This window comes from Fulvia fulva, chromosome 3, assembly GCF_020509005.1.
Source record: "Fulvia fulva chromosome 3, complete sequence".
Classification (NCBI taxonomy): domain Eukaryota; kingdom Fungi; phylum Ascomycota; class Dothideomycetes; order Mycosphaerellales; family Mycosphaerellaceae; genus Fulvia; species Fulvia fulva.
This window is the reverse complement of record NC_063014.1, coordinates 3,081,291-3,108,819: the sequence shown is the minus strand read 5'-3', so window position 1 is coordinate 3,108,819 and position 27,529 is coordinate 3,081,291. Positions and strand designations below refer to the sequence as shown.

General features: G+C 53.1%; 12 protein-coding genes across 12 annotated transcripts; 5 read left to right on the top strand and 7 right to left on the bottom strand.

The window, feature by feature from the left end:
• Positions 1–400: 400 nt before the first annotated feature.
• On the top strand, positions 401–1,936 carry CLAFUR5_08262 (uncharacterized protein; the record flags this gene model as incomplete). Its single annotated transcript, XM_047907410.1, has 1 exon — positions 401–1,936. The coding sequence occupies one exon, from the start codon at positions 401–403 to the stop codon at positions 1,934–1,936; it is 1,536 nt and encodes a 511-aa protein (XP_047759905.1).
• Positions 1,937–2,080: 144 nt separating this feature from the next.
• Positions 2,081–2,413, top strand: CLAFUR5_08261 (uncharacterized protein; the record flags this gene model as incomplete). The annotated part of the gene is made up of 1 exon (XM_047907409.1): positions 2,081–2,413. The coding sequence occupies one exon, from the start codon at positions 2,081–2,083 to the stop codon at positions 2,411–2,413; it is 333 nt and encodes a 110-aa protein (XP_047759908.1).
• Positions 2,414–3,748: 1,335 nt separating this feature from the next.
• On the bottom strand, positions 3,749–5,860 carry CLAFUR5_08260 (uncharacterized protein; the record flags this gene model as incomplete). The annotated part of the gene is made up of 5 exons (XM_047907408.1): positions 3,749–3,790; positions 3,847–4,314; positions 4,352–4,902; positions 5,603–5,615; positions 5,696–5,860. The coding sequence occupies 5 exons, from the start codon at positions 5,858–5,860 to the stop codon at positions 3,749–3,751; spliced, it is 1,239 nt and encodes a 412-aa protein (XP_047759907.1).
• Positions 5,861–7,744: 1,884 nt separating this feature from the next.
• CLAFUR5_08259 (Endochitinase B1) lies at positions 7,745–9,007 on the top strand (the record flags this gene model as incomplete). Its single annotated transcript, XM_047907407.1, has 2 exons — positions 7,745–8,056; positions 8,102–9,007. 2 exons carry the CDS (start codon positions 7,745–7,747, stop codon positions 9,005–9,007), a joined length of 1,218 nt encoding a protein of 405 aa, XP_047759389.1.
• A 689-nt stretch (positions 9,008–9,696) lies between these two features.
• Positions 9,697–10,461, top strand: CLAFUR5_08258 (uncharacterized protein; the record flags this gene model as incomplete). The annotated part of the gene is made up of 1 exon (XM_047907406.1): positions 9,697–10,461. One exon carries the CDS (start codon positions 9,697–9,699, stop codon positions 10,459–10,461), a length of 765 nt encoding a protein of 254 aa, XP_047759390.1.
• Positions 10,462–11,706: 1,245 nt separating this feature from the next.
• On the bottom strand, positions 11,707–12,855 carry CLAFUR5_08257 (uncharacterized protein; the record flags this gene model as incomplete). The annotated part of the gene is made up of 1 exon (XM_047907405.1): positions 11,707–12,855. One exon carries the CDS (start codon positions 12,853–12,855, stop codon positions 11,707–11,709), a length of 1,149 nt encoding a protein of 382 aa, XP_047759385.1.
• A 228-nt stretch (positions 12,856–13,083) lies between these two features.
• On the bottom strand, positions 13,084–14,412 carry CLAFUR5_08256 (uncharacterized protein; the record flags this gene model as incomplete). The annotated part of the gene is made up of 1 exon (XM_047907404.1): positions 13,084–14,412. The coding sequence occupies one exon, from the start codon at positions 14,410–14,412 to the stop codon at positions 13,084–13,086; it is 1,329 nt and encodes a 442-aa protein (XP_047759386.1).
• A 679-nt stretch (positions 14,413–15,091) lies between these two features.
• On the top strand, positions 15,092–17,449 carry CLAFUR5_08255 (uncharacterized protein; the record flags this gene model as incomplete). Its single annotated transcript, XM_047907403.1, has 1 exon — positions 15,092–17,449. One exon carries the CDS (start codon positions 15,092–15,094, stop codon positions 17,447–17,449), a length of 2,358 nt encoding a protein of 785 aa, XP_047759387.1.
• Positions 17,450–18,704: 1,255 nt separating this feature from the next.
• On the bottom strand, positions 18,705–19,079 carry CLAFUR5_08254 (uncharacterized protein; the record flags this gene model as incomplete). The annotated part of the gene is made up of 1 exon (XM_047907402.1): positions 18,705–19,079. The coding sequence occupies one exon, from the start codon at positions 19,077–19,079 to the stop codon at positions 18,705–18,707; it is 375 nt and encodes a 124-aa protein (XP_047759388.1).
• Positions 19,080–20,784: 1,705 nt separating this feature from the next.
• Positions 20,785–21,354, bottom strand: CLAFUR5_08253 (uncharacterized protein; the record flags this gene model as incomplete). Its single annotated transcript, XM_047907401.1, has 1 exon — positions 20,785–21,354. One exon carries the CDS (start codon positions 21,352–21,354, stop codon positions 20,785–20,787), a length of 570 nt encoding a protein of 189 aa, XP_047759382.1.
• Positions 21,355–22,887: 1,533 nt separating this feature from the next.
• CLAFUR5_08252 (uncharacterized protein) lies at positions 22,888–23,304 on the bottom strand (the record flags this gene model as incomplete). The annotated part of the gene is made up of 1 exon (XM_047907400.1): positions 22,888–23,304. One exon carries the CDS (start codon positions 23,302–23,304, stop codon positions 22,888–22,890), a length of 417 nt encoding a protein of 138 aa, XP_047759383.1.
• A 357-nt stretch (positions 23,305–23,661) lies between these two features.
• CLAFUR5_08251 (Vacuolar cation/proton exchanger 2) lies at positions 23,662–27,007 on the bottom strand (the record flags this gene model as incomplete). Its single annotated transcript, XM_047907399.1, has 5 exons — positions 23,662–23,724; positions 23,776–24,297; positions 24,470–24,621; positions 25,456–26,280; positions 26,329–27,007. The coding sequence occupies 5 exons, from the start codon at positions 27,005–27,007 to the stop codon at positions 23,662–23,664; spliced, it is 2,241 nt and encodes a 746-aa protein (XP_047759384.1).
• Between the last annotated feature and the right edge of the window lie 522 nt (positions 27,008–27,529).

Sequence of the window (27,529 nt, the reverse complement as noted above, 5' to 3'; positions counted from 1 at the left end):
AGATCAAGAGATACACGACGAGGGCGTTGAGCAACTGTATCGCATGGCCGAAGCTCCCAATCATGCAGACAACCTGAAGGTTCTAAGGAGCCTGACCATCCAAGAACTGCAGTGTCTTACGGAGTCTTTGACGATGAGCGCATGGGCGGGTTCGACCGGTCACACAGTCACACTTCGACGTGTTCTAGCGCGTTCTGCTCAGCTCACGCGTCGCGTCATCCTGGCGCCTCGTCAGTTCTCATCTGTTGGCTTTTTGACTTCACAGCGTTGTAACTTGTGCCTGGCAAACAGACAACACTCATCTTCTGTTTGTTGACTCTGCCACTCGCGTCTGGTTTCTTGACATCGTCTTGCTCACAAAGCGTATGCGTACCACAAGCGCGCCAACAAGCTCACCACAATGGACGAGACCGCACCCGCCATGTTGTCAATGCCTGCCGAGCTGCTCCATCGCGTGTTCGAAAACCTCGGCAAGCAGGACGTACTCTCAATGCGCGCTATCTGCACCACGTTGGCGGAGTTTGGCAAGGAGTATGTGCTACGAAGCATTGTCGCGATCTACAAGCGAGATAGTTTCGAGCGTGTACTTGAGGCATCCAAGCATCCATACTTCTCACAGCGCATCAAAACATTACACTTCCAGGCAGACAAGTTTGACGAGAAGCTCTCTTATCGGAAGTGGAAAGAACTCGTTCAAAAGCACCTCAATGGCCAGAAACACATTCAAGCCATGGATGCCTACATGGATCAACACTCCGACGGACCTTGGGACGAAGAGAAGCTACAAGCCATGACCATTGCCATGAAGAATGACATGCCACTGTTGAACGATACACTGCCTCGGAAAGAGCTCGCCGCGTCGTTTGATGCATACTGCAAGTTCCTCGACGACCAGGACGCAATGGACGAAGAGAACCTCGCCACCGATTGCCTCACACAATTGTTTGAAAGATGTCCTGAGCTGGTCGAGGTCACTTTCAAAACTGGACCTGGTCAGACAACACATTATGAGCTGGTCAAAAGAGCCTTCCGTGAGTGCCGCGAAAGCCCACATGTCGACGATCCGGCCAGAGAGGGTGTAGATCAATGGATTCGCCTGATCGATGCATTGTCCGTGTCGAAGAAAGCACTGAAGAGCTTGACAGTGTGTCCGGCATCGTTCAACATAGTGAATGGCTTACACTCGAGATCGACTATGATGGGAATCATGAGCACTCTCGACACGTTAAAATTGGGCATAGACTGCTTCTTCGACGACAATGCAGACGATGAAGAGGAGTTCTTTGAAGTGGAAGAGGCAGCACGCGAGCTTATTGAGGAAGGAGAACTCGTTCACTGGTTGTCTGCGGCGAAAGGGCTTTGTATGTTGAAGCTGAGAATGCCTGCATTTGACCTATCAGAGTCGATCTGGACCAATTTGAGCTGGGTCGTCGGAGACACAGCGTGGGACCACTTGACTGAACTATCCATATCCACTGTCGAGACTATCGAAGATGTCCTGGTAGAGCTCCTTCTTCGCCACAAGACCACGCTCCGCCGCCTCTGCCTTAGCTACATTGACCTTTGCACCACCGGCGGCTGGAATTCCGTATTCACACGTCTATCAGGCAATCTGCCCGAACTACGTCGCATCGCGCTTCCTGGTCCCTTCAAACAATATGGCGAGACTATATACCACTTCTCCACCTTGAGTTCCGAAGGCGAGAAGATTGATGCTTTGCGGGACCACATAGAGGACAGATTGCTCAACGGTGGGAAGTTGCACTTCCCTTTCAGTGAAGACGAAGCAGCTGAGTATGATGCGATGCTCAGGGATGGACATGATGGCAAGTTGTGCTCTGAAGTGCCGGGATACTCTCCGCCTCGCAAGAACGGCTTCCATGAAGGTGAAGATCACGATGATGAAGAGATTGAGGATGAGTTCGATTACGAGTAAGGATTCGTTTGGCTGGAGAGGGCTCGCCGCGTCAAGGCGAAGGCGCGGGTCGAGGGCTTTTGACAAAGTTGAGTGCCGCCGAGCGCTTCGTCTACCTTTGGCAAAAACATAATTGATTGAACCGTCCGCCTGTCAAAGCAGTGTATGGAATATGGCGACCTATGCGAAGCGCTCGCGGGTTGCCTTGTCTCCGTGATCGGAGAAAATAATAAAAATAATAATAATAATAATAATAATAATAATAATAATAATAATAATAATAATAATAATAATAATAATAATAATAATAATAATAATAATAATAATAATAATAATAATAATAATAATAATAATAATAATAATAATAATAATAATAATAATAATAATAATAATAATAATAATAATAATAATAATAATAATAATAATAATAATAATAATAATAATAATAATAATAATAATAATAACGTGCTTTACTACCAAGCGGGCTACTTTTACTAAGAACTATACTACTTCTACTTTAATTACGACAGTATCTTAATACGACGACATCCTATAGAATCGTTACTAGGAGGACACGCAAAGGTCAACGGTTGCGAAGATCCGACTGGCAATGCACTTTGTCAACAATCCTTGGGTGTTTGAGATTTGTAGTGTATAATGTATAGGTTGTGTAAACGTCATCCAGCGAGCCGACAAGGTTCAGGCTCGCCAGCTTCTCTGTCCCTTGCGAGACTTGCTATCAGATACAGCTTCGCTCCAATCGTGTCCGGTTCCACAGGTAGAGGACACGCCTTGCCCCGGTACACGACTGAGAACATCGATGCCAATAACATCAAACCCAAAGTGCCAGCCGACATGTACGACGACACCAAGAACTGAAGCCATGTCTGTCCACTCGCGAAAGGAAGCCCACTTATGACCACATTTAGAGCTTCAGACAGTGGCGTCATCAGCGAGAACAGAGCAACAGCCCAGTATCTACACTGCAGTGCACGCCACGTCGACAGAAGTGGTGTCATCGTGGGCGCAAAGTGCATTGCCACACTGTCGTGTGAGTCTTGCTTCAAGCGATGAAAGGATGTTGTGATCATTACATGCTGCTCAACACCCTTCCACACGATTGATATGACCGTCCCAGCACCAGTCAGGATGAAGCGTGGGCCAAAGGTGTTGCTGCTGAAAAATCGGTTGAAAGCGTCGTCGTTGGCGTCGAAGTAGTAGGCTAGAATAACGGTGAAAGTTCCAGCGACGATGATGAGGAGCGCGTAGTCCTGTCACCTTGAACCAATTGGGCTGGACACAGTGTCGCCGTGGCTATGGCGTGTTGGTGGAGTCAGATCTTCGCCGCGTTGTGGCTCTGTCAAAAGTGCAGTGTCGTCGTCGTTGTTATCAAGGGCTGGTATTAATCCGTAATCCGCGTGGCCAACGGCATTCTTCCAGGTTCCGAGTCTTTAGCGCCTGCCGCGGAAGTGCTTCTGCAGCGTTTGTGTCTTAACGCCTGAGAGAACCGAGTCTAGATCATTGGCAAGGTCGTGATGCTGTGCTAGAGCTTTTATGTTCGCGATCGAGCTTGGGTCTGTGGCCAGTCCCGTATGTGACACCCGCAGTGCCCAAATCGTGCATACGATCACCACTGCAAGGTACGCCAAGCAGCCCTGTAGGACCCGAACGATTGTTACGGAGACTGTTATACGAGCGGGACAGGGATTCGCTGCACTCAAGTCAGGCGAGGGACATTCCCATTGCGTGTCAGCCCACAAAGCTTCGGAAGCCAAAGCGGGCAGTAAACAAGCCAGAAGGCACGAAGTCCCGACCAAGCACAGAGCGAAGCTACTATGGAGGACGGCTTGGAGAGGATCCAATAAGGTCGACTGCCTGTGTCACAGTCAGCAAGTAAGTGGTCAATCGTATGAGTCGATGAGCAAAGTCACCTGCTTGTGGTAGAAGTGAAATAATGCTCGTTCCGCTAGCACGCCAGAGCCATCAGCAGCGAGCTGACGAAAAGGCTCCACCAGAAGTGAGGCGTTGTCAATCATCGTTAGCAACATGCGATAAGTGACAGCCAACAGAACTCCAAGATATCTGCTGATGAACACATCCATTGGCGTCCATGTGTAGGTGCTGGTACCAACATCGTTGGGCTTGCCTGGTTGATGTTTATCCTTCTGTGGTCGCACTGGCTGATCCGATGGCATGGCTGGTGAGAGCGTCGATGTGATATCGAAGAAATTGTAAATCGTGCTGTCGATCGATGTCGCGATGGTGAATGTTTGAGCGACCGTCTGGCCAGGAGGCGTTGACACAAACGTAACAGTGGTCGGCATCTCTACTACAGTGGCCGCGGAGGTGGCTATCGTTGTGACTTCAGGCATATACGTTTCGCCGCTATTGGTCGCTATCTGGTCGTATCGTCAGTGCATCAGAGAACGAGCTTACTGCGACCCGCGTTCCATCAGAGACGTAGGCTGTCCTGCTGGTAGCACTGCTGGTAGCATCGGCCTCTGTGACGGTGGTCCTTGTGGCGACATAATTTGATCTGTCTGCAGTCTGCCCTCCGTATGTGCCAGTTTCGACATCGTCCTGAGGTATGTCACCGAAGCCATCCTCGACTGTGACTGTCTTGTCAGGATCAACATAGTTTGACTTCGGTGCCACTCCAAAGGTCTGGGTAGGAGCACTAGGCCCACTCGTTGTCGTTTGACTTGCCACTAAACTTGTGATGGCCACGGCTGCAGTCGTAGGCGTAGCCGTAGGTAGATTCGTCGTCGAGTAGGTAGCCTGACGCCTTAGGACTGCAGATCTCTGGGGTTGTGCGGTCGCTTGATCCCGCCACGGAATGTCAAATCGATCCTTCTGCGGTAGTTGTAAGGTTGCATACTGGAGCAGCCCGAGAAGAGCGAAGGTATTTGCGAGACACGACAGTAGAGCGGGTAAGCGGAGGGCAGGTGGCTTGTAATCATATCGGCGAGCTCGATGCTCGATGGAGCCTGAGCTATGTCAGTAGATGCTCGTGGATGGTGGAAAGAGCTACCTGCCAGTGCTAGAGTCAGAGGTTTGATCCACCAGTCGATATTGCTGCCAGATGCGCATCGTGCACGATCAAAGCCAGATACGCTTGATAGGTATCAATGAGAATGTGCTGCAAGGCACCTTATGGAGGCTATCACATTACCGCCCCTCCTCACTTTCATGTTGCAGCTCGTATGCTTCCTGAGCGCTAAGCGACACATCGTACCTGAAGCCACAGGTAAGAGGAAGGTGATGACAGTACAGATCGAGGTGGGTCGCTGCAGGCACAGCCTTTTTGATGACTGCTGCAATTTGCGAGCTGAAGCCAACTCATCCGACAACAGGATATGTTGCAAACATAGTATTGGTCAATACAGCACCAACATGCTGTATGCACATATGCCAAGGTTACCGGGGATGTTGTTATTCCTGGCTCGGATGTTCAGCTCAATCCTGGTCCAGTGTACAGTCCTTGGCTCGGAGGCTTTTCAAGCAAACACGCCCACTTCTGAGGGCGTCGGATGCGGTCTCGGTCAGTCAACTCGGGGCATGGCTGAATCCAGCGCCGTGTCTATCTTACCGCAACAAGATGATTCTTCTAGCCGCCGGATAGAAGGGTCATGTCTGGTATGCGTTGAGGCCATCTAATGCCTCAGGCACTTCCGTTGCCCAACTTACTTGCGCCAATTGTCTTGGACTCGTGAGCTGCATCTACCGTGGACAAGAAGTTCGACGCGGCAATCAAGCCTTCCCTCTTATCCTGTCGAGTACCTTCATCGGCGTGAACAGTCTAAGTCCGTCCACTTCTTCGATCACAGGCTCATCCGGGTTCGAATGGACACCGATGCCCGTAGAACCGGCGTTGTCGGATTGAGAATAGGGGCTTTGGACAAAATTCGTTGCCGCCGAGCGCATCGTCGTCTTCGCTACAGACATCGTTGCTTGAACCTGCTGGCGTGCCAAAGCGAGGCGTGATTATAGAGACCTAGACGAGGCGCTCGCGCACTGCTGTACTTGAGTCGTACTTGAAATCATCTGACACGACACGCCTTGGTCGCAAAGAGCAGTGTTGTAGTGGCCTAAAAGCGGTAATTAACTTTGTCAACAGACCTTGCAATGCTTGAGACGTCTGTCTGATCGTCATGGATGAATAAACGGGGAGACTGAGTAGCGGCAAGAGGCAGCTGATGTTATTACGGACGTTGAGTTGGGTTCCAGAGCGTTTGCTCACCGTGGCCTGCTGTTTAATACACTGAAGTGGAGGAATGTGTGCGTCCACGCGCCCTGTTGGCTACAAGCATCATAAGTCCACCGTATGTCGGTACCAGGAAGATGGCAGTGTCGACATGCAGGATTGACTTCGGTCCAAGATAGTTGTGCATTGACGAGAGCATCCATGATGTTGTTGAGGCGAAGAAGGACTGTGTAAGTCCGCAAAGGAGGAAGTCAAGTCGGCCGAAGTTCCGTGATGCCAAGACAGGATCCGAGTCAACATCTTGCTCTTGCTGTACTGTAAGACAAGACCTCGCGTCTTGCATCTACCACGGGAACATGTCGCGCATACTAGCATGGAATATACGTGAACCGCCTCACTATGCTCTGTGGGGCACACCTTGTTCGCCAATACGACTAGATACATGGGCGCCCGCAAGAGAGGCGTCCTGCGAAGATCACGACGATATCCCTCCGCGTCTGCCCACCTCTACCTCTGCTCAATTCCCACGAAGGCCATATGACAGTCCGGTGGTACTTGCCGACGAGCATCATGCGGATGAAAATGTAACCGCGACAGACTCCAGCTGAGTCGCAAGAGCTCGTGGCCAGTTCAGCCGCTTGTGTGACCACACCTGAAAGAGCCCCACCGTGCAGCTTGATACAACCAAGACCGCTCTGCCCAGCCCGGTGAGACACTTTCAGCAGATGGAGCGTAGAGAGGGCATTGGCGGGCATCCATATGATTTCAGTGCTTGCACATTGTCTTCGGGGAGGCCAAAGCGGGCTCCGTCCACGACCGCCGAGCTGTCGTATGTCCATCGTACAGGAGCATGAGAGCCGCTGCGATCTTGCGAGCGCGTCCAAGGTATGGCCGTCGAGCCAAGCGGTCGTCATGTCAAAGTCCACGGAGGTGGTGGCTGTCTTGATGGTCACAGCCATGTCTCCGCCAACAATTCCTTTATCGTAAACAAGTGTGCCACTGATCCTCATTAGTGCCACTACTGGCCTCAGGGCTGCTTCGATGAGCCAATCTTGGGATGGCACTCAGCTCTAAGGCATCACGCAACTTGCCGGATCCTGCTCGAAAATTGCCAAGCAGTACGCTTCCAAGCTCGCCCCGTCTAGTAGCTCGAATTCGTGGCGACAGAGGTCAACCACCAGCTTCGCACAGTACACGGCCCTCATGTGCCGATACCATGATCAGGCACACAATCTGGCCAAACTGAGCCCGGCGTCGTCATGTGTGTTATATTCGACGACTTACACAGGATTCTAGCATGACCTGACGCCTCTATGTCGCTCGTTGTAACGTCGAGCGGCCGATGCCCTTGCCGGCAACGCTCGGAGTGACCGTCTGCAACACTATTACATGCGAACCATGTGGGCCTCGGAACTATCAGCAAGGTATAAAGTACTCAGATGCAAGTCACTGAGAGACTACCAGGCCTCCCACGCTACGATCCAGCCCTGCACAGTGCAGACAAGATAAGGACCTAAAAGTAATTGTATTGGCGCCAGCACAACAATTTCTCGGCCTTTCAGAATTGCCAGTGCGTCCTGGCTCAGTCTAACTAAAAGCCATCGCCGTCGACGACACCGCTCAACATGTCCGCGTACAGGTCAGCAGTATACTTCGTCAACTGGGGCATCTATGCTCGCAACTTCAACCCGCAGGACCTACCGGTATCGCGACTTACACATGTGCTCTACGCTTTCGCTAACCTCCGAGCTAATGGCGAGGTCTACCTCTCTGATACATGGGCCGACACAGACAAGCACTACCCGACCGACAGCTGGAACGATGTTGGCACCAATCTCTACGGGTGTCTGAAGCAGTTGTATCTCCAGAAGAAGAGGAACAGGCAGATAAAAGTACTTTTGAGTATCGGAGGTTGGACATGGAGCACAAACTTTCCAGTAAGCATTTTCGACGATTGAGAAGGCATTGACTGACTTGCCCAGGCTCTGGCGTCCACAGCATCTGGACGTCAGACTTTCGCTCGCACTGCGGTGCAGATTCTGAAGGATTGTGGATTCGATGGGCTAGATATCGACTGGGAGTACCCAACAGACGCTACACAGGCCTCTAACTTTGTCCTGCTCCTTCAGGAAGTTCGCAGTGCTCTCACGTCCTACTCGAATGACCTACGTTCTCGCTTCCCGGCAGCCCCCAAGTTCCTCCTGACTATCGCCTGCCCGGCGGGACCTACAAACTACAACCAGTTGAAGGTCAGAGACATGGACCAGTACCTGGACTTCTGGAACTTGATGGCCTACGACTATGCTGGCTCTTGGGATCAGGTTGCTGGCCACCAAGCGAATCTTTATGCATCAACGAGCAACCCGCAGGCCACGCCCTTCAACACAGAGCAAGCGCTTCGCTTCTACACGTCAAACGGCGTTGCTGCCAATAAGCTTGTGCTTGGTATGCCTCTTTATGGTCGTACTTTCACGAATGCAGATGGACTTGGCAAGCCGTACAACGGTACAGGCAATGGATCTTGGGAGAACGGCATTTGGGACTACAAAGTGTTGCCGCAAGCTGGCGCACAAGTTCTGTACGACTCGCAAGCTGGTGCTTCGTACAGCTACGACAGTGGCGCTAGGACGTTGGTGAGCTATGACACTCCTCAGGCGGCCAGCTTCAAGATTAGCTACATCAAGACCAAAGGCCTGGGCGGCGCTATGTGGTGGGAGGCTAGCGGCGATCGGCCTGTGACTGACAACAATAGTCTGATCAAGACCGTCACCGATGGACTTGGAGGACTGGAGCAGACCCAGAACAATCTGAACTATCCGGACAGTAAGTACGACAATCTGAGAGGTGGTATGGTTGCAGTGGGTGCAAGAGGAAGAGCAAAGCTTTGAGCGAAGCAGATACCCGGTCACGGGTACACAGAATGGACTGATCTCTCTCCGATTGTTCGGGTTGCTTGTAGAATCCTCGCGTGCGGACCAAGTACTGGTGACAAAGTATGTTGCCGGTCTAGGTGTCGACTGTACTTGCGAAATGCTGTCCAAAGGGTAATCAATCGTGCATAAGACATATAGCGACGCGATGCAAGCTCGACCGTGTCTGTACGACCATGCTGGTCAGCTACACGTCAGCGTGGGCAAGCAAAGGCCTTTGCTTCAATAATTAGTCGAAGCGCTCGGCGGCAATCAACTTTGTCACTTACCCTCAGACGTTCTAACCCAGCTGCGAGATTCGCACGTTGTCCTGCTTTCACCTTTCCAAGCCACTACAGCCTCCATTTCAAGCACTCCGTATTGCACAAGCTATGCGATAGATCAAGCATGTTTGCTACTACGCTGTGCAGTAACCAGTCCGCCGGAGCTTAATGCAGTGGTGCTCGTGTGATGAGCTGGTTGTGTGGCACATGACGAGGGAAGTCGGGAAGCAGCCGAGATCCCTGTCACTTCGCGTTTGCCTAAGCATGTGCTCTTTAACCACTTCGCTCCTTCGTCTGCCCAAACATCAACACCAACCACAACTTCACATACAACCTTCCAAGCCTCGACTATATCATCACCGAGCTGCAGTGACACAGCACAACATGGCGTCCGACCACAGTAAACGCGACATCTTCCCATTCTTTGATCTACCGCGTGAAATGCGTGACTCGATCTACCTGCACCTCGGCATCTCATCTTCCAAGACCCGCCTGATGCACAACGACGGATGGGACCCCGACGATGAGGACAGCAAGAAGCCGATCGAAGACTTGAGCGTCATCCGGCTCAGAATCGAGAATGTCTGCCGCTCAAACGTACTGTGCGTGAGCCGCCAGTTCAAGCAGGAATACGAGGAACAACTCTCCAAGGCAACCACCATTGTATTCACCGACCATAAAGGAAACGAAGTCTGGAAGCTCCTTGATATGAGTGACAAGAAGTTCGGCGATGTCAAACAAGCGAAGTACTACGGCTACATCCAGTGCACCCAGTGTCCCGACGGACCGCAGTCATGTCAAGTGGGCAGTGATATCGACGACACCATTGCCTGGTTGCAAGTCACACTGGGTCACCTCGCTACCTCGAGTAAAGTCACAATAGTTGTGGTGCTGCGATGGTCAGGTTCGATGGATCTCAGATGGCCGCAGTCACCTCATCGTGCACATCTGGAAGTTGATTTTAAAAAGCTCGCTTCGGTACCTCGAGTTAGTGCCATCGAGGTATATCGAGACAACTCAGGCGTGGACGATTTCGACGTAGAGGCTCAGGTCTTAGCGGAGAATCTCTACGTCTCCTGGACCGCAAAGGATGGTTGGCAGGCTCCAGTGGCGGCAGCGAATGCGATGGAGGAGTCGAAGGAGCTGTGAGAAGCGCCACAACGGGAACGATGAGGACGTTCGAGGTCACCGATGCTTCAAGGTGATGGATGGAGAGTATGCTGATGGCTATCAGAAGGAAATGGCTCGGACCAAAACAGAGGCGGTGGGGCGGAATGTCTTGATGTGACGTGAGAGCCGAAGCTCAACCGTAGAGTCCATGGAGTTGACCATTGTTGTGCAACGTCACACAACATTTTCAACAGAGCAGAAGTTGCAGTCCCAAAACAGTTGCCAGAATGGCCATTTGGTGCAACTGGGCAAGTACCAAAGATCCAGTAAGAATGCCGCCTCTCGCCGCATCGCCGGGACCTTCTCCGTGCCTCACGTCATTTGACTTTTATGGTGATGGAGGTTGCATAACCCGTATTGGGGATCATATGCTGTGCAACGGAAACTCGTCAATGTCCCCCAAAAGGGTTTTCTCAGTTGTCCATCCTTCTTGAAGTTCGTCGCAATCTTTGCGACATTCTCTCCGCCTCTTCTCTTGCAAAGAAACCACAGCATCATGGAAGCCACCCAGATACACCCACCATCGCCATTCCTTAGCCTTCCCCGTGAGCTTCGCGATTTGATCTACGAATCCACTCTCACCCCATCCCACTCTCTCCTTAAACCCCTCCAAGACCCGCCTGAGAGCCGAACTCCAAAACGCGCCTTTGCCTCATCTCCGCCTCGTCATCCATCAGGTCAAGGAAGAATACGACTCGCACCAAGCATTGGACGAAACTCCTCCTAGACGACCACAAGTACTTCGACTCCAGCACAATCAAGCTCCCGGCCATCCCTAGCATCCGCAGCGTGTCAATCCGGATCTTCGCTACGTGCGATGAGTGCGACAGCATGCGAAGCAGTTCTGGACCTTGTGCCGCGGCGGGTCAAATGCAGCGGCATCGACGGTGGTCGGCGGAGGTGCTGGAGACCTTGCCGAAGAGTGTTCCAGTGAGGCTGCAGGTTTCGGTGTGGAGTGATGGGAGCCACGAATTGCGTTGGCCTGATGATCTGGGGCATTGCAATGATGCGGCGGTGGAAGTGAGGAGTTTGGCGGGACTGCTGGGGGTTGCGAGTATTGCTATCTATCAGAGTGAGAGGTATTGTTATGACGATGTGGAGGGGTATCGAGAGGGTATGATATGTGCGCAGTGGAATGAGGAGGCAGGTTGGCAAGGTGGGACCCGGGTCGAGAACGGTGGATGCATGAGGTGGTGACTGCGAGGTTAAAAGGATTGCGGTGGTTCAAGTTGTTGTGCCGACGAAGACGACGAGGACTGCTGTGTAGGCGGCTGTGACTGCCAGGATCTCGTTCGGTCTCATGTCGCTGCGGAAGGCGATAGCCAGGGAAAAGATGGCCACGCATCCGCAGGTTGTTACCAAGCAGCTCACTTTGCCGGGCTCCAAGCGCATTATGACCATCGGGATGATCAACGCCAGGCCGCCACCAAGTACGCTATACAGCTTGTGGTATTTGTTCTCGAGCTGTGCGCGGTGCAGACGATCTGTTCGGCCGATGCCAGGCAGTCTTGGATCGGCAGAGTCATGAGCTGTGGGCAAATCGCCACGTGGATCCACAAAATCAGGTACGAGGCCGTAGTCTTCCATGAGATCTTTCTCCATCTGCTTAGAGGTCATCAGTAAAAAAGGGTCGTCCTCGAAGCCATTAGCAGCTTTCTCTTGCATATAGTCCATGTCGCGTAAAGCATCGCAGTACTTGTGCAGAAGCTGCGGGAGAAGCACGCTCGTCTTGCCGTCCGTCATCTCCCGGCCAGCTTCGACGATTTCCCTTTGGTAGGTTCTGATGACAATCGCTTGCATGGTTGCCACGTTGAGGACGCACTTCTTTGGCCGACTGCGGTCTTTCTGGCAGATAGTGCCGAACAGGTTAGGCTTCGCAGTCTGTAACAATCTGGCTGACGCTTTGTTGTATTCGTATACGTGTGGCTTGTGATGCCACCTGCCATCGTTGACGAGGAAATCATAACTTTCTTTCTCTTCGACATCCCCAACGGACACCGAATCCGGCACAACGGTAGTCGAATCGCTCGCACTATCATCACCAGTGATTGTGATCACAGGAATTGCGGCAGTGCTAGTCTTGACATCTTGCTTTGCGGCCGCATTCAACGGCACAGCGCCTGGTACTGAAGGTGACACATTCGCAGGACGAAAGCCAGCCTGCTGTGCTTCAACATCGTTCGGGCGGACCTTGGCTTTGGCCGGGATCGTCGCTATGGCGGGCACTGCGAGCGACAGTGGTGCCGGTAATGCCTCGATCTTGTCCTCGAAGGCCTGCTGCGAGTTGAAGGTTGAGGCACGAGCCGGGCCTCCAGTATAAGCGCCAGGATACACAGGCTTGGCATTGCTCTTCGAGAATAGGACGCCTAGCATTGTCGAACCCTTTGGTCGTAAGACCGAGAATGCTTCTCGAACTGGCGGCAGTGAAATGTAATGTGAGCAAATCCGAGGTGCAATGCTGCTGCGTGAGCTGAGCGACCTCGAGTTCTCGCCTCGTCTTTCCCAAGCGCCACTCTTGACACTAGCTGCAGTGTGGCTGCATGAGCTGACCAGCCGAATCCAGTGTGCGTGCACAGTCGTGTAACCTTGCCATTCTCGTCCTCAGTCCATGTCGTGGTTTGCAGAAAGGTCTTCGTCTTCTTCGAGGACGTCCATGATATCTTGCGATACCTCGACGCCGGCAGATTGCAGCTGGCCAAAAATGGTCTTCGCCTTGCGTCGTTCTGCAAAAGCCTGCGTCTCGTGACGCTTCCTTGATGCTTGTGCTTCGATCGACTCGGTCTGCATCGTTTCATCTTCGCTAGACGTGCCGCTGTTTTCGACGCTGGTACTGTGGTGTCTGGAGATGTCTTTGTGTAAATCGGACAGCCACAGTGCCACCGTGCCTCTCGAGTGCAGTAGCTCCTTGCTTGTATCGTAAGGTGGACTAAGCATAAGCTCGTCCATGCGTTGCACAATCGGCGAAGCTTGATCCAACTCAGTGCGCCGAACTTGCACGAGATTGCGCTTTCTTTCTGAAACTTCATCGTCCTCACTGCCGTCTGAAGTACTTCGCATGTCGAGTTCGGAAGTCTCTTGTGCTAGATGGATCTTCTGCCTCGCTCGTCGTGCTCGATCATGTACTTCGTATATCCAGACGTTAAAGAGGGCAGGATATATCGCAAGAGCATTGACAGCGTCGTGGTGTGCTCGTTGTAGATGCGGATGCTGAAGGATCAATCGCTCATAGTACTGCCGTGCTAGCTCGAAGCCGTCATCTGAGATGATGGGTACACGTGTTGTCGTCACGCCTTGTTCTGCACCGAGGTTGAGGTCGCTATCATCTGCGACACGTGCGTCCACTTGCTGCTGTTCGACGGCTTGGTTACGTCTCATCAGTAGTTCGCCACCGATCAGCCAGCGTCCATTCTGCCGTACATCGATACTGCGACCTTGAACTTCGGTCCGAAGTATAAGTGCCCATGCTCGAGATGCACGATGCCAGTCACCGTTCAGCATGCATTTGTGTAGAAGAGCCGTCAGAGTGTCCAGGTGCCGTCGCTTCAGAGACGCTGACTGATGGTCGGTGGTGGTCTTGGGAAGCAGTAGTGGAGGCTTGAGTCGGGCAAGCTCTTCCTCCGCAGACAGGCCTGTGCTCTTCACTTCTTTAGCGGGTGCATGTGGGAAGTTGGCTCCAGGTAGCGGCTTGTTTCTTGGCCACCCAGCAACATGATATGGGTCTTTCTTGTTGATGGACTGAGAGCCGCGCGCTGCATTCTCTTGGTCAGTATCTGGCTCCGACGATGGCGAGTCTTCGGCGTCGCCGTCCTCATCGTCCTCTTCGTCCTCATCACTGCCACCCCGCTTCCGCTTGCGAGGACGCTTTTGTTCGCGAGCGAGCAGTATGCGCTGCGAGGGAGGAGCTGTATAGACGGGCGCAAAGGCAGGCATGCCAAGGCAGTGAGATGAGGAGGTTGTGGCCACTTGTGGGCGGATCCCAGTTCCGCAGTTACAGCTGTCAACGGCACTGCGTGACTTCCGAATCAGTGGCACCTGCCGGGCGCCGGGCTCTCCCTGGCTCGTCGTCTGCAGTGCCCCCCCTGCACTTGGTTGGCTGCGTGTGCAACGTGTGCAACCCAATCTGGAGCGCTGCGTGTGACTGTGGAGGAGGTGGATCTCTGCGAGACTGCGACGCGGCCTCGTCGAGATTTGCCCCAGCCCAGCACGCCTCCTCGCTGCTTAGTTCTAATCAATATCGGGATGGAATCCAGTATTTGTTTGGTTTCGACTTTCATCAAGCAACAGCTGCAACACCATCCGCCAGCGCCTTTGATTCGCCCGAGCGGCCCGCCGTTCGTGCCGACGCCATCATCTAGTTCTACCTGCAGCTGACCAGTGACCACCACTTCTCACTACTGCTACCGCCCACTACTGCTACTGCACCCTCACCCACTCAGCCTTCCTACCCAACACCCGTCCACCGCATTCCTACGTCCGGCATTCTCTCATTTGTACGCTCTGGTGTTGCAGGAGTCTGGCAGCGACACTTCTGCCAGCGCCGCGGACGACTTGAAGGCATGCGATAGCCCGGGCACCACGATACCACCTGCGCCGGCGGCATTCAGCCGATATGGGTCAGAGCTCATCGCGGCAGCAGCGAGGGCGAGAGCGGAGATGGGGCTCCCGACCACAGAGCTATCTCGACGACGTGGATGTGGAGATGGGCCAGCCGGAGATGCAGCAGGTGGAGCGGCCGCAGCGGACAGCGACACTTAGGAGGCTGCTGAACCACAGCCGCTCGCTCCGAGGCAGTCGAGATGCAGCACAGGACCGTCTGCTGAGGGAACGCTCAGGCGCGCGGAATAGATTCTCGCAGCTGTTTCGCTCCAGCGACGACGATATCGACAGCAGTCAGGTCGAAGAGCGGGTGGAGCCACCTCGAAGTAATCCCGGCACTACTGTATCGCGTTTCAGGGAAATGCTACTCGAACGCCGGACTACGCAGCGAACGTCTTCATATCTACGGACAGGACAGAGCCATGACAGTGCAGACGACGTCTTCTCCCCGCCACGCCTCCCCTCGATGGATCTCTCCTCCACCTTCGATGACACCTTCGGCGGCTCGCACGCCGAACCTGATCCTCCTTCCCCGCCTGCACCGCGCAACGAGAGCTCCATACGGCGTCCTAATCAGATGAGGCTAAGCGCTCGTCCCTTCCGCAACCTCACACATTCGCTTCGCAGAAGACGTGCGGCATCGCCTGCTGCCTCGATACGGCAACGAGGCGGCGAAGATCAGGCAGCAATGCTCAGCAGGCTGCTGAGTGTAGCGGCTGCGGCCACGGCAGCAACCCTGATGGGTGAAGAGCAGAATGTACTGAGCCAGGCACGAAGCTTGACGGGTAGTGGTCTGGGAGAGACTGGCCCTGGGGCAGAAGAAGATGGTAGCTTCGATGGCTTCCTCAGAGCACTTCGCAACGGTCGTATAGCATCAGCACTCCGTCAAGGAGTTGCCGAGGGCATGGGCGCGGACGAGCAGAGTCCACCGCTGAACTTCTTCAGGATGTTCCGCTTCGGAGCTGCCACTCCGCCAGATAATGCACAGACAGATCCTCGAAGCTCTGCCTCTGCAATGTCGAGCGAGTCTGGGCAGAGCGAGGGCAGGATGGTACCGATAATCATAGTAGGGATCCGGTCCATCAACCCAAACTCCAGCTCGGGTAGTGCTTCGGCAGACGGCGACCTGCCTCCCTTCATCGATGCCCTCGGCAACTTTCCCACGCCTCTACCAGCACACGCACTCGGCACGCATGGCCACGATAGCATCGACTCGATCCTACGACCTCCTCAGAATGGCACGTCCTTCCGACATAGGCGAAGAGCGAGCATGGGCGGCTTCAGGAGTAGGTTGAGTGATCGCATGGACGACCAGCGTGATCATCGGTCGCCAGATAGGCGCAGAGAGCGGCCATGGAGCGTAGCAAGCTCAAGCTACGAGCCAAGACCACCTCCAGCTACACCAGCTTCTCCAAGTCCCGAGCTCAGCAGGATATCCAGCAGAAACAGCACACCAAATCAGTCCCGCCCGACATCAATGGTCGCTAATAGCTTCCGCGACTTTAGCAACGACTCACGACGGAATAGCATACTTCATAGGTCGTCAGCAGCCAGCCCACTGAGCGCACACACCGAGGAGACGGCTTCTATTCGTTCGACACATTCTGGCACCGGACTGCTGGGCGATTCGGAACCATATCGTATTCATCGTCGGTCAGATACAGCACCCAATGTTCACTATCCACGCTTTGCTTCTGGCCATCCACGGCGTAATGGCGTAGTGGAGCCGGACAACCTACCGCCACTTTCACGTACGGCCAGTCAAGAGTCGGACGAATCGGGCGAACAAAGAGGCGATGCTCGCAGCTGGATCATCTACGTTCTTGGTGGCTCGTATCCAGAAAACCACCCAATCCTTACGACGCCAAGTCTATTCACAGAGAATCCTACCTACGAAGACATGATGCTTCTTTCAGCACTTCTGGGTCCTGCTAAAGCGCCGGTCGCTACTGAGGAGGACATTGAAAGCGCCGGGGGCCTTTACGACATCGCGGTTGATGACAGTGATAACACCGATGTGGGAGCTGAAGAGCTGTCTGATACAGAGAAGACTGTACGGCTCGTGGCAAGAGCAGCTGAAGGCGATTCGATTGATCAGGAACCCGATACTTCACTTGAGCCCGGTCAGCGCTGTCTGGTGTGCCTTTGTGACTTCGAGGCGAAGGAAGTCGCGCGGAAGCTCATCAAATGCCATCACCTGTACCACAAGGAATGCATCGACCAGTGGCTCACCACAGGACGCAACAGCTGTCCTTTATGCCGTGAACAAGGTGTGGACGAGAGGAAAGAGGAGACATCAACAGCTGAAGAGTCACCTGCTGAGGATCGGCCGTCCTCGCCTCCTGTCGAGGCCGAGGCAATGGCAGCTTGAAGTGTCAGCATACTATAAAGAGCACCGAACACCCCACGGCAGAGGCTCAACAGCAATACGCGCAAGGAGCGCAGAAAGGGCGGCGCGAGTTGGAGGGAATATGCATACATTTTCTAATGATACCCGATCGCTTTGGGCGCGGTAGTTGGCAAAGGCGTTTTCATGTGGGTTGATTCGAAAGGCAGCGCGAAGAGTCGCTAGTGTTCATATACAGCTGGGAGATGCGCGAGGCCTTGCTTTTAACGAGGTTATGAAAGTGTGGTTCTGTTTTGAGAAAATGGAGCTGGAGGGTCTGGGACGGCACAGAATGGGAAGGGAAGGTCTGTTCTCGGAATGTGTCCGTATTTTGATTGATAGCGTGCAGCATAGCAGATTGAAATTAGGGGGGCTGGGATGCGGCTCCTTTTGAGCATGGTTCAGCAGATTCGTCTTTCTCCAAACAGTCGCAGAAGTGGCGCATCTCTGCCCAAGTGGGATTGGCCATCGGTCCTTGATCCTGTAATCGACACAGCCTCTTCATCCTCTTCCTGGCTCATTTACCAAGATAACTGGGGATGCGCATGAGGAACTTGATTTCTCGAAGACTCCTTTTGCTTCCTGCATTCATGAGGAGGGTTAAAAACTTGTGTCGATCACAGGGCCCTGAACGCACTCACTATCAGGGACCGACACCCAGTCCCACTGATCCGGAGGTTGTTAAAGGAAGCCACGACATCCAGGTTCGTGGTTCGCCTCAGGCGACTGTGCATGCAGCCGAGCTCTTTGCCTTGCCGTCTACGCCGAAGCTCGCATGATGCAGCGCAGTCCAGCTCAGCTCAATGACAGGGGGGGTACTTCGTGCGCCACGTTTTGGAGAGCTGACCTCCAAGCAGATATCTGACGAAGCACGCTTCACGACAGCCAGGTCTCTCGCCAGCGCCATCTTGGTCAAACAACAGAGGTCTTCCTTAACAGCCCAGCTCATGTACGCGGAGGCTCTGGCTGGTGTGCACTCACAGAATACATTCGTCCTGATTCCCGAACATTGTGCAGACTCTACACACTGCGGTCCGGCGCCTGACCGGCACTGAAGCGAACACGATTCATTTTGCAAGTCCGTCGCGATGCTTTCGAAGGATGCCATCTGCCCTCACCAAGCCGCCATAGACCCAGATATTCTCGACTTCCGACCACTCGATGAGCTCCTGTATCTCCTTTACAAGTGAGGCACAGTGTGGCATACTCGGCCACTGGTATATGAGTCCTTGGTGTTTGCCTAGCGTGTGACATCGTCCCAGCCGAATAGTTTCTTGAGGAAGTCGTTGCGTGACCCGGTCTCTAGTTCATGGTTGGTGGTGTCTGCCACTCCGCTGAACATCGCGTGTGCATTTTCGAGGTCGCGATATGGTATTCTGGGTAGGCGCTCCGCCTCTGCGTACTTCGATGGTGCAGCAATGAAGGCATTATGGTTGACTGCAGGCTCGTTCGATGGCACTGTCTCCTGCTTTTTAGGCAGAGTCGTGGCTGAAATCATGGCGCTTGGTACAGCGCAGTACATCTGCGGTGCTAGGCGATACTTTGGTGGCTTGCCAGCCAACATGAGCTTAATATCGCCCTTGCCGACATACTTTTGTTCGCACCATTTGTCCATGTTGTGAATGTGCGCATTCGCCCGATGAGTATCCTTCATATGCTTTTGGAGCTCGATCAGGCGGCAAAATGGCATACCGCCGAAGTGCAGCTTCGTAGCATTTGCACCGCAGATCTTGCATCGGACCTCGACCCACCATCACCCCAAGATGTACGACGGTCGGGAAGCTGGGATGAATGCTAGGAGTGTGGATGGTATCGACTCTGGACGACGCAGACCACTGGATGTACTCGGTAAGCGTCCAGTCGGTAAGTGAGACACGCGAGAAATCGACGGCACTGTCTCGACGCTGCGCTTCATGCTCAGGCCCTCCTGAGACCAGCGGCTCGTTCTATAGACACATTAGCAGTTGTATTGGTATAGTAGCCGCCAGCGTAGACCGTACGGCTATCTCGATCAGGCGCCAAACATCGTCGTTCTCCCAGTCGCCCATCGCGACTCTTGGCTACAAATCTCTGTACAGTGAATATGATAGGGCAATAGTATAAAGGGAAGGTGTCAAAGGTGCTGAGAGTATCTTACAATCGGGCATGTACAAAAAGGTCCAAAGATGCCCAAACAAACACCGCGTAGAGCTCAAGGCCCTTGACGAAGAGCTATAACCCCTGACGCGCGTAACGCGAAAACATCGCCAGACTCCCGCGCCAGAACTTCGTAAGAAGTATTGACCCAACACCTGTTGATTGACAACTATTTGGTGTCAACATAGATACTGAGACTGCTAGTAGTTTGGAGGAGCTCTGCAGCTGTCGTAAGAGACGTAAGAGACGTGCAGTTGATTCGATCTGCGGCCGAAAGATTTGGCGTCAGCTTTCACATGTTTGCCAAGACATCCGTTTGCACCCACGTCGCGAGTTTCGCAGGAACAGGTGACCCCACACACAGGACTCCAGACATTGAGTACCGCTGTAATGATTGAGGACCAAGGCGCTTAAGGGAGTCACTCGACATGTCCTCGAACAAAGTCAACACGAGCCTGCGGTCGAGTGAGAGGACTTTTCACAGCGTATTAAGAGACCGCACTTCCAGGCAGCATTCTGTGTAGACGCGCTAGTGCAGAAACATTGACGCTACATATACAATAAGAATTTCACAGGTGGCCTCTGAGAGAACAGAGCATGAACAGCGCAAATTATGGCAGTATGACTTGGCTCTCAACGTGACTTGTTGTTGGCTCCCGATTCGGTTACCATGGGACCAACTTGGGAGGTTTCGGTGATTGCCTTTTTGCTGTTATGGGGTTGCACGGGGCTCTAAGTTCGAGTCCGACTTTGGGATGAGTGTTGATGATGTGGTCACCCATCAATATGACCACCGAGCACTTTTGCTTCACGGCACTTGTGCGTGGTCTCTGGTAGCCATGTTTGATCGCCACTCGACGGACGCATGTGCAGTTGATCCTCGCCCGGTCAGGAACATTGCCCAGATCATGGGCTTACGATCATCGTGATCTGCCACACAGCACCACTGGTTGGCCCGCTCTTAGGTGAACCGAAAGGTTCTCAGCTAGCACACAATGATGAGGATGACAGCGAGCATGACCTTTGGCTGTATGCTCTGGGCCAAAATTCACCAAAAACCAGAAACCGAAAAGTATGCAGCATGTGTTGCGCGCAGCACTAAGCTACATCGGCGATAAACACGTCCTTCGCTCTTGATCTAACATGGGATCGAACATCAGACACCTTATCGTGGCCACGTTCACTCAGCGGCGTAAATGTATCGGGCTTCCCGCGATCTCAATAAGATCCTGTCCAATTTCGACAGGATCCTGTGCGGCCTTCAGTTCGTGCGCTTGAGTCTCAGGTGACGCTTCATATATGGCCCTCGTATCGACCTCGTGACTCGGTGCCGACGCCAACGGTACTCTGTTCGACACTGTGTCGCTGCTCTTCTCCCCGACCCGATCGTCTGAAATATGCCGTTGTTTACGTTTCATCCTTTTCCAGAACAGGGAAGCAGCTACCAGGGCGAGAAGTAGCAGAATTCCGAGTGGAACGGTAATGCCAACAACGATCGGCACTATGCTGATGCTGCCCGGTGCTTCAGATGCACTCGTTGCTTGGGGGATGGCAGTGGTCGTGACAGTGGCCGAGTATATGTTACGGAAGTCTGCATCACCATTGTTCCGGTCCCAGATGATCTGTCCTGGTTCGAGCTCGAACGGCTGGTCAGATCCGAGCGTAGCACTGCCACACAGCCCAGTCTGCGTATCATACTCTGCGCTGCAGCAGAACTCCCCAATCTCGGAGTTGTTGACCAGTATCATGGCCATGTCAGTGCTTATGCTGACTAGTGGCCATGTCAGTGGCTGCAGCTTCACACTATTGAATTAAACTCTCACCGTCTTTGCATCGCTGAGGGCAGCTACTACTGTTGAATGTCTGGTCGGTACAGCTTGATCTCGCTATTCGCAGGTTCCAGTCTTCCCTTTGACCACCTTGTTGGAAGCAGTATCCGTTGCTAATGCATGTATCGCTTGCTTTGCAACAGTGACTGACGTTAGCTGCTAGGTTGCATGGTGTATAACCTGCGTCGTTGATCTGCCTTCCATTCGGATGATAGCACGGACTGGACTCGTTCAGCGCTCGGGCAATTGTGGCCAAGAGTAGTAGCAAGCTTTGCGACATTCTGGGCGGTCTGAGCATTTTCTTGGGTCGATAGCGGCATCTAAAAGACGCGAGCGGGGACTGCAGCCAAGGATATACACTCCTGGGTGTTAAATCTCGGGCGCAGAGGCCGCTAATGTCGATGTGTAGGGTGTGTTGCACGGATTTCCTCGGTGACACAGTGATCCCGGCATGAAGAGAATGAGCCATTGCCAAGTGTTGTGTTCATGCTGCGGTTGGGTCTGATCTTCCCAAGCCTCGATTCACATGCCATGGGAAAGCAAAGATACCACTCTCGGATGCGGGCTGTGCCACAATGACTGAACTCCGGTGAGAGGTGGAATGTTGCCAAGCTCGCGACAGGTGAAGCAGTGTGACCGACCATGCATCAACATCGGGGCGGAGGGCGTTGCTTCTTCAAGTCATGAACATGCACCAGTCAAACGCCCAATGAGGACTTATCCAAGCTATGCTTCAGCACCTCTGCTCTTTCCACCGGCTGTGCTTCGAGCTCCTGTCATCATGGAAAGAAAGACCCCATCCTCATGACCTGCGAATGTCGAAAACACTCCCACGCTCCACGCACCGCACTTCTCCGCCAATACATCCTATTCCCACTTTCTCGATGTGTCTCGAGGCTGTCATCATCTCAACCATGCACCATACAGATGGCGATCGCATTCACCATGCCAGGCTCGACAATGACATTGAAGTTGTAGGCCTTAGCAAAATAAAGTTGGATTGATCTTCTCGAAACGCTTCAAAGTCGCTATATTCTTCAATACTGTCGCATGGCGGAAGGCTCCGAGCTAAATCGGATGCAGGTCGCCACTCAAATTCCGGCGTGCAAAACGTTCTGACGATGTCGCAGTCCGTCTCTTTGGCCATGAGGTTGGTGTTTATGGCATTTGAGAGCTTCTCGAGACATCGATTATGAGCTGTTGCGATGTCGTATCCCATGGAGTAGTATTTGTGTTGTCGCGAAGTGCGGCGAGGCCACAAGAAACTCTCCGAGTTGCCAGTTGGATGCCGCAGCTTGCGTGGCCGATAAGAGCATACCGAGGCGTGATCGTGTTGTAGGTAGAGCCAGCATCTATTCAAGGCGGCGCAGCCGTGCAGCCATATTCGTGAGTACCATAAGATAGTAGTCGCGTTCATGGAGAGCAGCCTTCTGCAGGACGACGAATGGCAAGACCACCTCAAGCACCACTTCCAATCTTTACCTCAACCCGTCCCTCCATCGACTTCCCACCCTCCATCTCATCAGTGGTCTGGAGTCCACCTGGTAGAACATAGACCACATCCTCCCGTCTGCCAAGTTTCTCCTTCGACTCCTCAAATTGGCTGCGATCAAGCTGATACCCAAGCATCAACCCACACCTCGAGCACCTCACCGCATACCTCTTCTCGAAGCCATCATCCAGCTTCAACACTACCGCTTTGTCATCAGTATCGACAGCGCTCGTGAAGACTGATCCGCCTTGCGAAAGTGACTCGGCGGCTGTGATTTTGCAGATGATCGACGCGTCAGATTGGCGTTTTGGGAGGTCCTCGAGAGGAACTGTGGTTCCTAGGACGAGCTCTGTGCAGAGACAGTGATATGTTGTTACCGACATTCTCGATTTGTGCTTGAAAATGCCGAATGTCGTCTGTTGATGTTGTTGTTCACAACGAAGGAAGTCAAAGACGCGAAGAAAAAGCTTAGACCGTTTCTGCCCGAGGCATCAATTTTCAAGAACATTGTCACATTATCGTATAGTCCATATGAGTATATACCCATGCATGTACATCTATGCAGATTAAATGAAAGCCTGTCGTATCTGGAAGCCGGCACGCCAGAGGTTCATCAACTGGCCATGCGACTGGAACGCCACCCTATCACGTACGCCCCGAGATGCCTGTGCCTATGCCTCCAAGTCGTTTACATACTCCTGAACTCCATCCACTTCTATCTTGAATGCGTTTCCCCATGTTTAGTCCTTCCATCGTGCCAGATACTTCGCCATATCGCCAGTCGGCATGGACTGAGCGGCAGCCTGTACGAGGTCAGCATGACCTACGCTTTCACAATACCCATTCTGACTTACCGTGTTCTCAATACTAGTGACTTTGAACGTCTGACTCTCAGTCATGGTCGTGACGATGCTTGCTTTGGGCAAGAAAGTGGTAGCGATCGTGTATGCACTGGTTGGGTACATGGGCGAGAAGTTCTTCAGCGTGATCTTCGTCGGTGGTACACCCTGCATCGGCGCATACTTCGTGAGACCGGATTGTAGGGCATATGGGACTGTGTAGGCGCCGCCAGCAGCACCTGCTGCTGGAGCTGCGGCCCCAGCATTGTTTGCGACTGCGTTGACGGTGTCTGGTCCGTCGGTGCCCGAGACTGCTGCTGCCGCAGTAGCATATTCCGCTGGAGTGGTACCAGTCATACCAGGCATATTAAACCTGCTTGAGTAGTACGTTATCGTGCCGCCTTCTGTCGCTGTTGCAATCATCTTTAGGTAGAACCCGTTCTTCGTGGGTCCAGCCACAGTTGCAGCAACGGTTCCAGTGACCTTACTTCCAGATGCAAAGGAGCCTTGCGAAGGCCCGATGGCTACAAGCGGTTGCTGTAACACGATATTGTCAGCACACAGCTCTTTTCTCTCAGGTATCCCCTTCATGGCTTCCTGTCTTCCTCTGCCCACAAGCCCGCGAACCCAGCTATACGTCTCTTCTGCAGATCGAACCATATCCAACAACTGATTGCCTCCCCTCTCCACATCTTGAAGAAACACCTACCGAATTCGTGTCCGAGTTCCCTCCCACCATCAACTGCAACGTATACCCCGAAAGATCATCCAAACTTGGCGAGTCCCCATCATCCTCCCACTGCACCGAAATCGTGGCCGGCTGAACATTTGCGCCCGCTGCCGGAGTTGTGAATTTGACGCCTGCGAAAACAGAAGGAGCGAATGCCACGATTGAAAGGAGGAGTTGAAGCCGCATGGTGGGCGTGGAGATTATCGTTGAGCGCGGCCAGGAATTGGTATGGTAGGCGTTGAGCGGGGGTGAAGAGAATATCTGTCGTTCCGTCAATCGCTTGGGTGCTCTGGTGTGCCTTGCGCTGTTTGAAAGAGTGTGTGGATGGTGTTTCCTGTGTTGAAGTTCTTTGGTCGTGCAGTTGAGGAGTCGTAACTGTGGCGCCGTACCTGCGCATGATCGGCAGGGAAGTGGCGTTTCAAGCTTGAAAGTGCCTTACTAAGGTAGGGTGGTAAGGTACATGCGTGGCCATCTGGACGGGCGCATCTTAGTGCTTTAATGACTGATAATATGTTCTGGTAGCTTATTTGACATCGTCTGAAGCGGACAGCAAGTAGAAGAGGTGACTCTAGAGCATGTCTATGTCTGTCTGTGTTCAGTAAATTCGATGCTCGAGTCCGTCGATCACGAGTGTAGCTTCAGACTCGAAATGAGAACAGGAGTTGTCGCTCGGCACCTTTTCAACAGCACAGATGAGCAGAACCATTGCAAAATTTTCACTCTCTAGCCACAATTTCCATTGAACTCCTCCAGCACCATCGCTCAGCTCGCTCGCTGCTAGCCTATTCCAAGCAAATAAGTACACGCTAGCCCTCTGAAATACAAACCACGCATCTGTCGCAGTCTGATGTCCACACTCAATGCTCACGCCATCATCATCTTTACTACCCTGTGTGCAGCCTCCGACGCTATCGCCGCCGAACTCTCGCCACTAGGAGAACTAGCCGACTCTGCACTACTCGTACCACCCTCCTCCAGAGGATTTGGATAATACCAGGCCGTGACCGCTATCAGGATGTACACGAACACGCACAGCGCTCCCTCCAGGTAGTCACTCTTCTCGTCCCTAAGGAAGTTGCCAACCACCATGATGGCCAGGATCAGTACCACAGCATCGAACAGCTCGAAGTTGAGACTCATGTCGTACCCGAGACCCCATCCGACGAAGACAACGATCGGTGTGTTGAGCAGCGCGGTCTGAATGCTGGCACCGAGGACGTGGCTGAGAGCGAAGTTCATCTGGTTGTCGTAGGCTTCGTCAACAGCAGTGATGTGTTCAGCTGCCTTTTCGACGACCGGGATGAGGATAAGACCCACAAACGCATCCGAGATGTGCCGCTCATTGACCATGAAGTGAATCTCCTTCACAAGGAAGACAGCCATGAAACTAACAAACATCAAAGCCAGCATGAGTGCGACGATGCTCTCCGTCAGCGTGAGCTTTGCTTTGCGGAGGTCCTTGTGTCGGTCGTGGTCTCGTTGTTCGTCGGCCTCGAGGATGTCTTCGTACAGGCCGTGATGGCTGCGGGCCTGGAAGAAGACGTAGACTGCAAATGCTACCACCAATATTATTGCGGTAGCACGCGAGATCCTCAGCGCCTCTGACTCCAAAGTGGCCAGATTGTTCGGTGGGTTCACGCCATCGAATCGCCCGTAAAGCGTGTTGTAATAGATCGTAGGTATCACAAGCGCCATCCCAGCGACGAGCATCAAGTTAGAACCCACTTCGGAGATGGCCTCGTGGAATGTCTGTTGAGGATGGAAGATGCCGCCGACGAAGAAGCACAGTCCTGTTAAAGATCAGCATATGCGTCTACGGTATGGAGATCAGGACATACCGAGACAGAGTAGCAGGTTAGCCAAGATGGAACCTAGAATAGCCGCACGAATAACAGTAACATTCGTGTTCCCACCCTGGACCATCAGCACAGTAAACAAGATGATCTCCACGATAGATCCAAAAGTCGTCTCGAGCATAACACCAGCGACTTTCGGTAATTTTCGCGCAAGCTCTTGACCCGCAAACCCAACCAAGTTCGCCGACGGCACCATTCCTATGTAGGCGCAGATGAAGATCCATAGCTGGTGTTGCGGGTAGTGGAAGTAGAGGGCCAAGGCAGCGAGTGTGAAGGGCCAGAGGAGGTTCGTCCATTTGCTGAGTTCGCAGGAGGAGCACCAGATGATCTTGAAGAAGTGTAGGGGATGGAACCAGCTGCGTCCACTTTCGCCGTCGGGCTGGATGCCTTTTGTTACTTTGTCGCCGTTCTGGTTGACGCGGTGGCCGTCTCTGTTGTACATTGGCAGCTCCTTGGACTGCTTGTTGCCGTTACCATTGGCGCGATATGCTCCCTTCTCGTTCTCTTGTTGCGGGATCGCGTCGCCAGTGCCAGCTCCGGGGTGGTCAATAGTGTCGGGGTGAGCATCCTTTCGTCGGAAGACTTTCGTTTGGTGTCGTCCCCAACCCATCTTGTGATTGTGAGGATGTTCTTTGCTGCTCATGATGTCGGAGCGCGGCATGCGTGCTGAGGTATAGGAGGTCTGTGGTCGGCTAAACCAAGGCAGCGAGCGTTACAGGATGAGGCTACATGTAGGTCGCAGGGTGGCAGGAAGTGTATGAGATGCTGCTGAGAGACATGTCCCTACCGTGAGCAGGTACTGTATGAAAGTGAAGGCGGAATGACAGATGATAAGAGATGCTTGACGTTTCTTGTTTGCCAGTTGCCAAGGTCCACGCTGTTGTTCTTGCTATAACTGGCTGGGTGTTGTGTCGATCTGGAAAACGCCTGAACGCCACACAGGGGTGCCTCGCTTACCACGCGCTCACCGCGCGGATTCTCGTGATCGAGCACTTTCTCTTTCGCACTTGAGTCGATCTCTCCTCCCCGAGCATCACAGTAGCACTCCCAGGTCTTCCGCCCTCATTCCTCGCCTTTGCCATCTTCCATCAATCCTTCCCGATCCTCGACTGTGCTCATCTTCGCTCACCCGACACAGCCACATCAAACCTAATGAAGCTCTTTAGCTGCATCGCCACCTAAT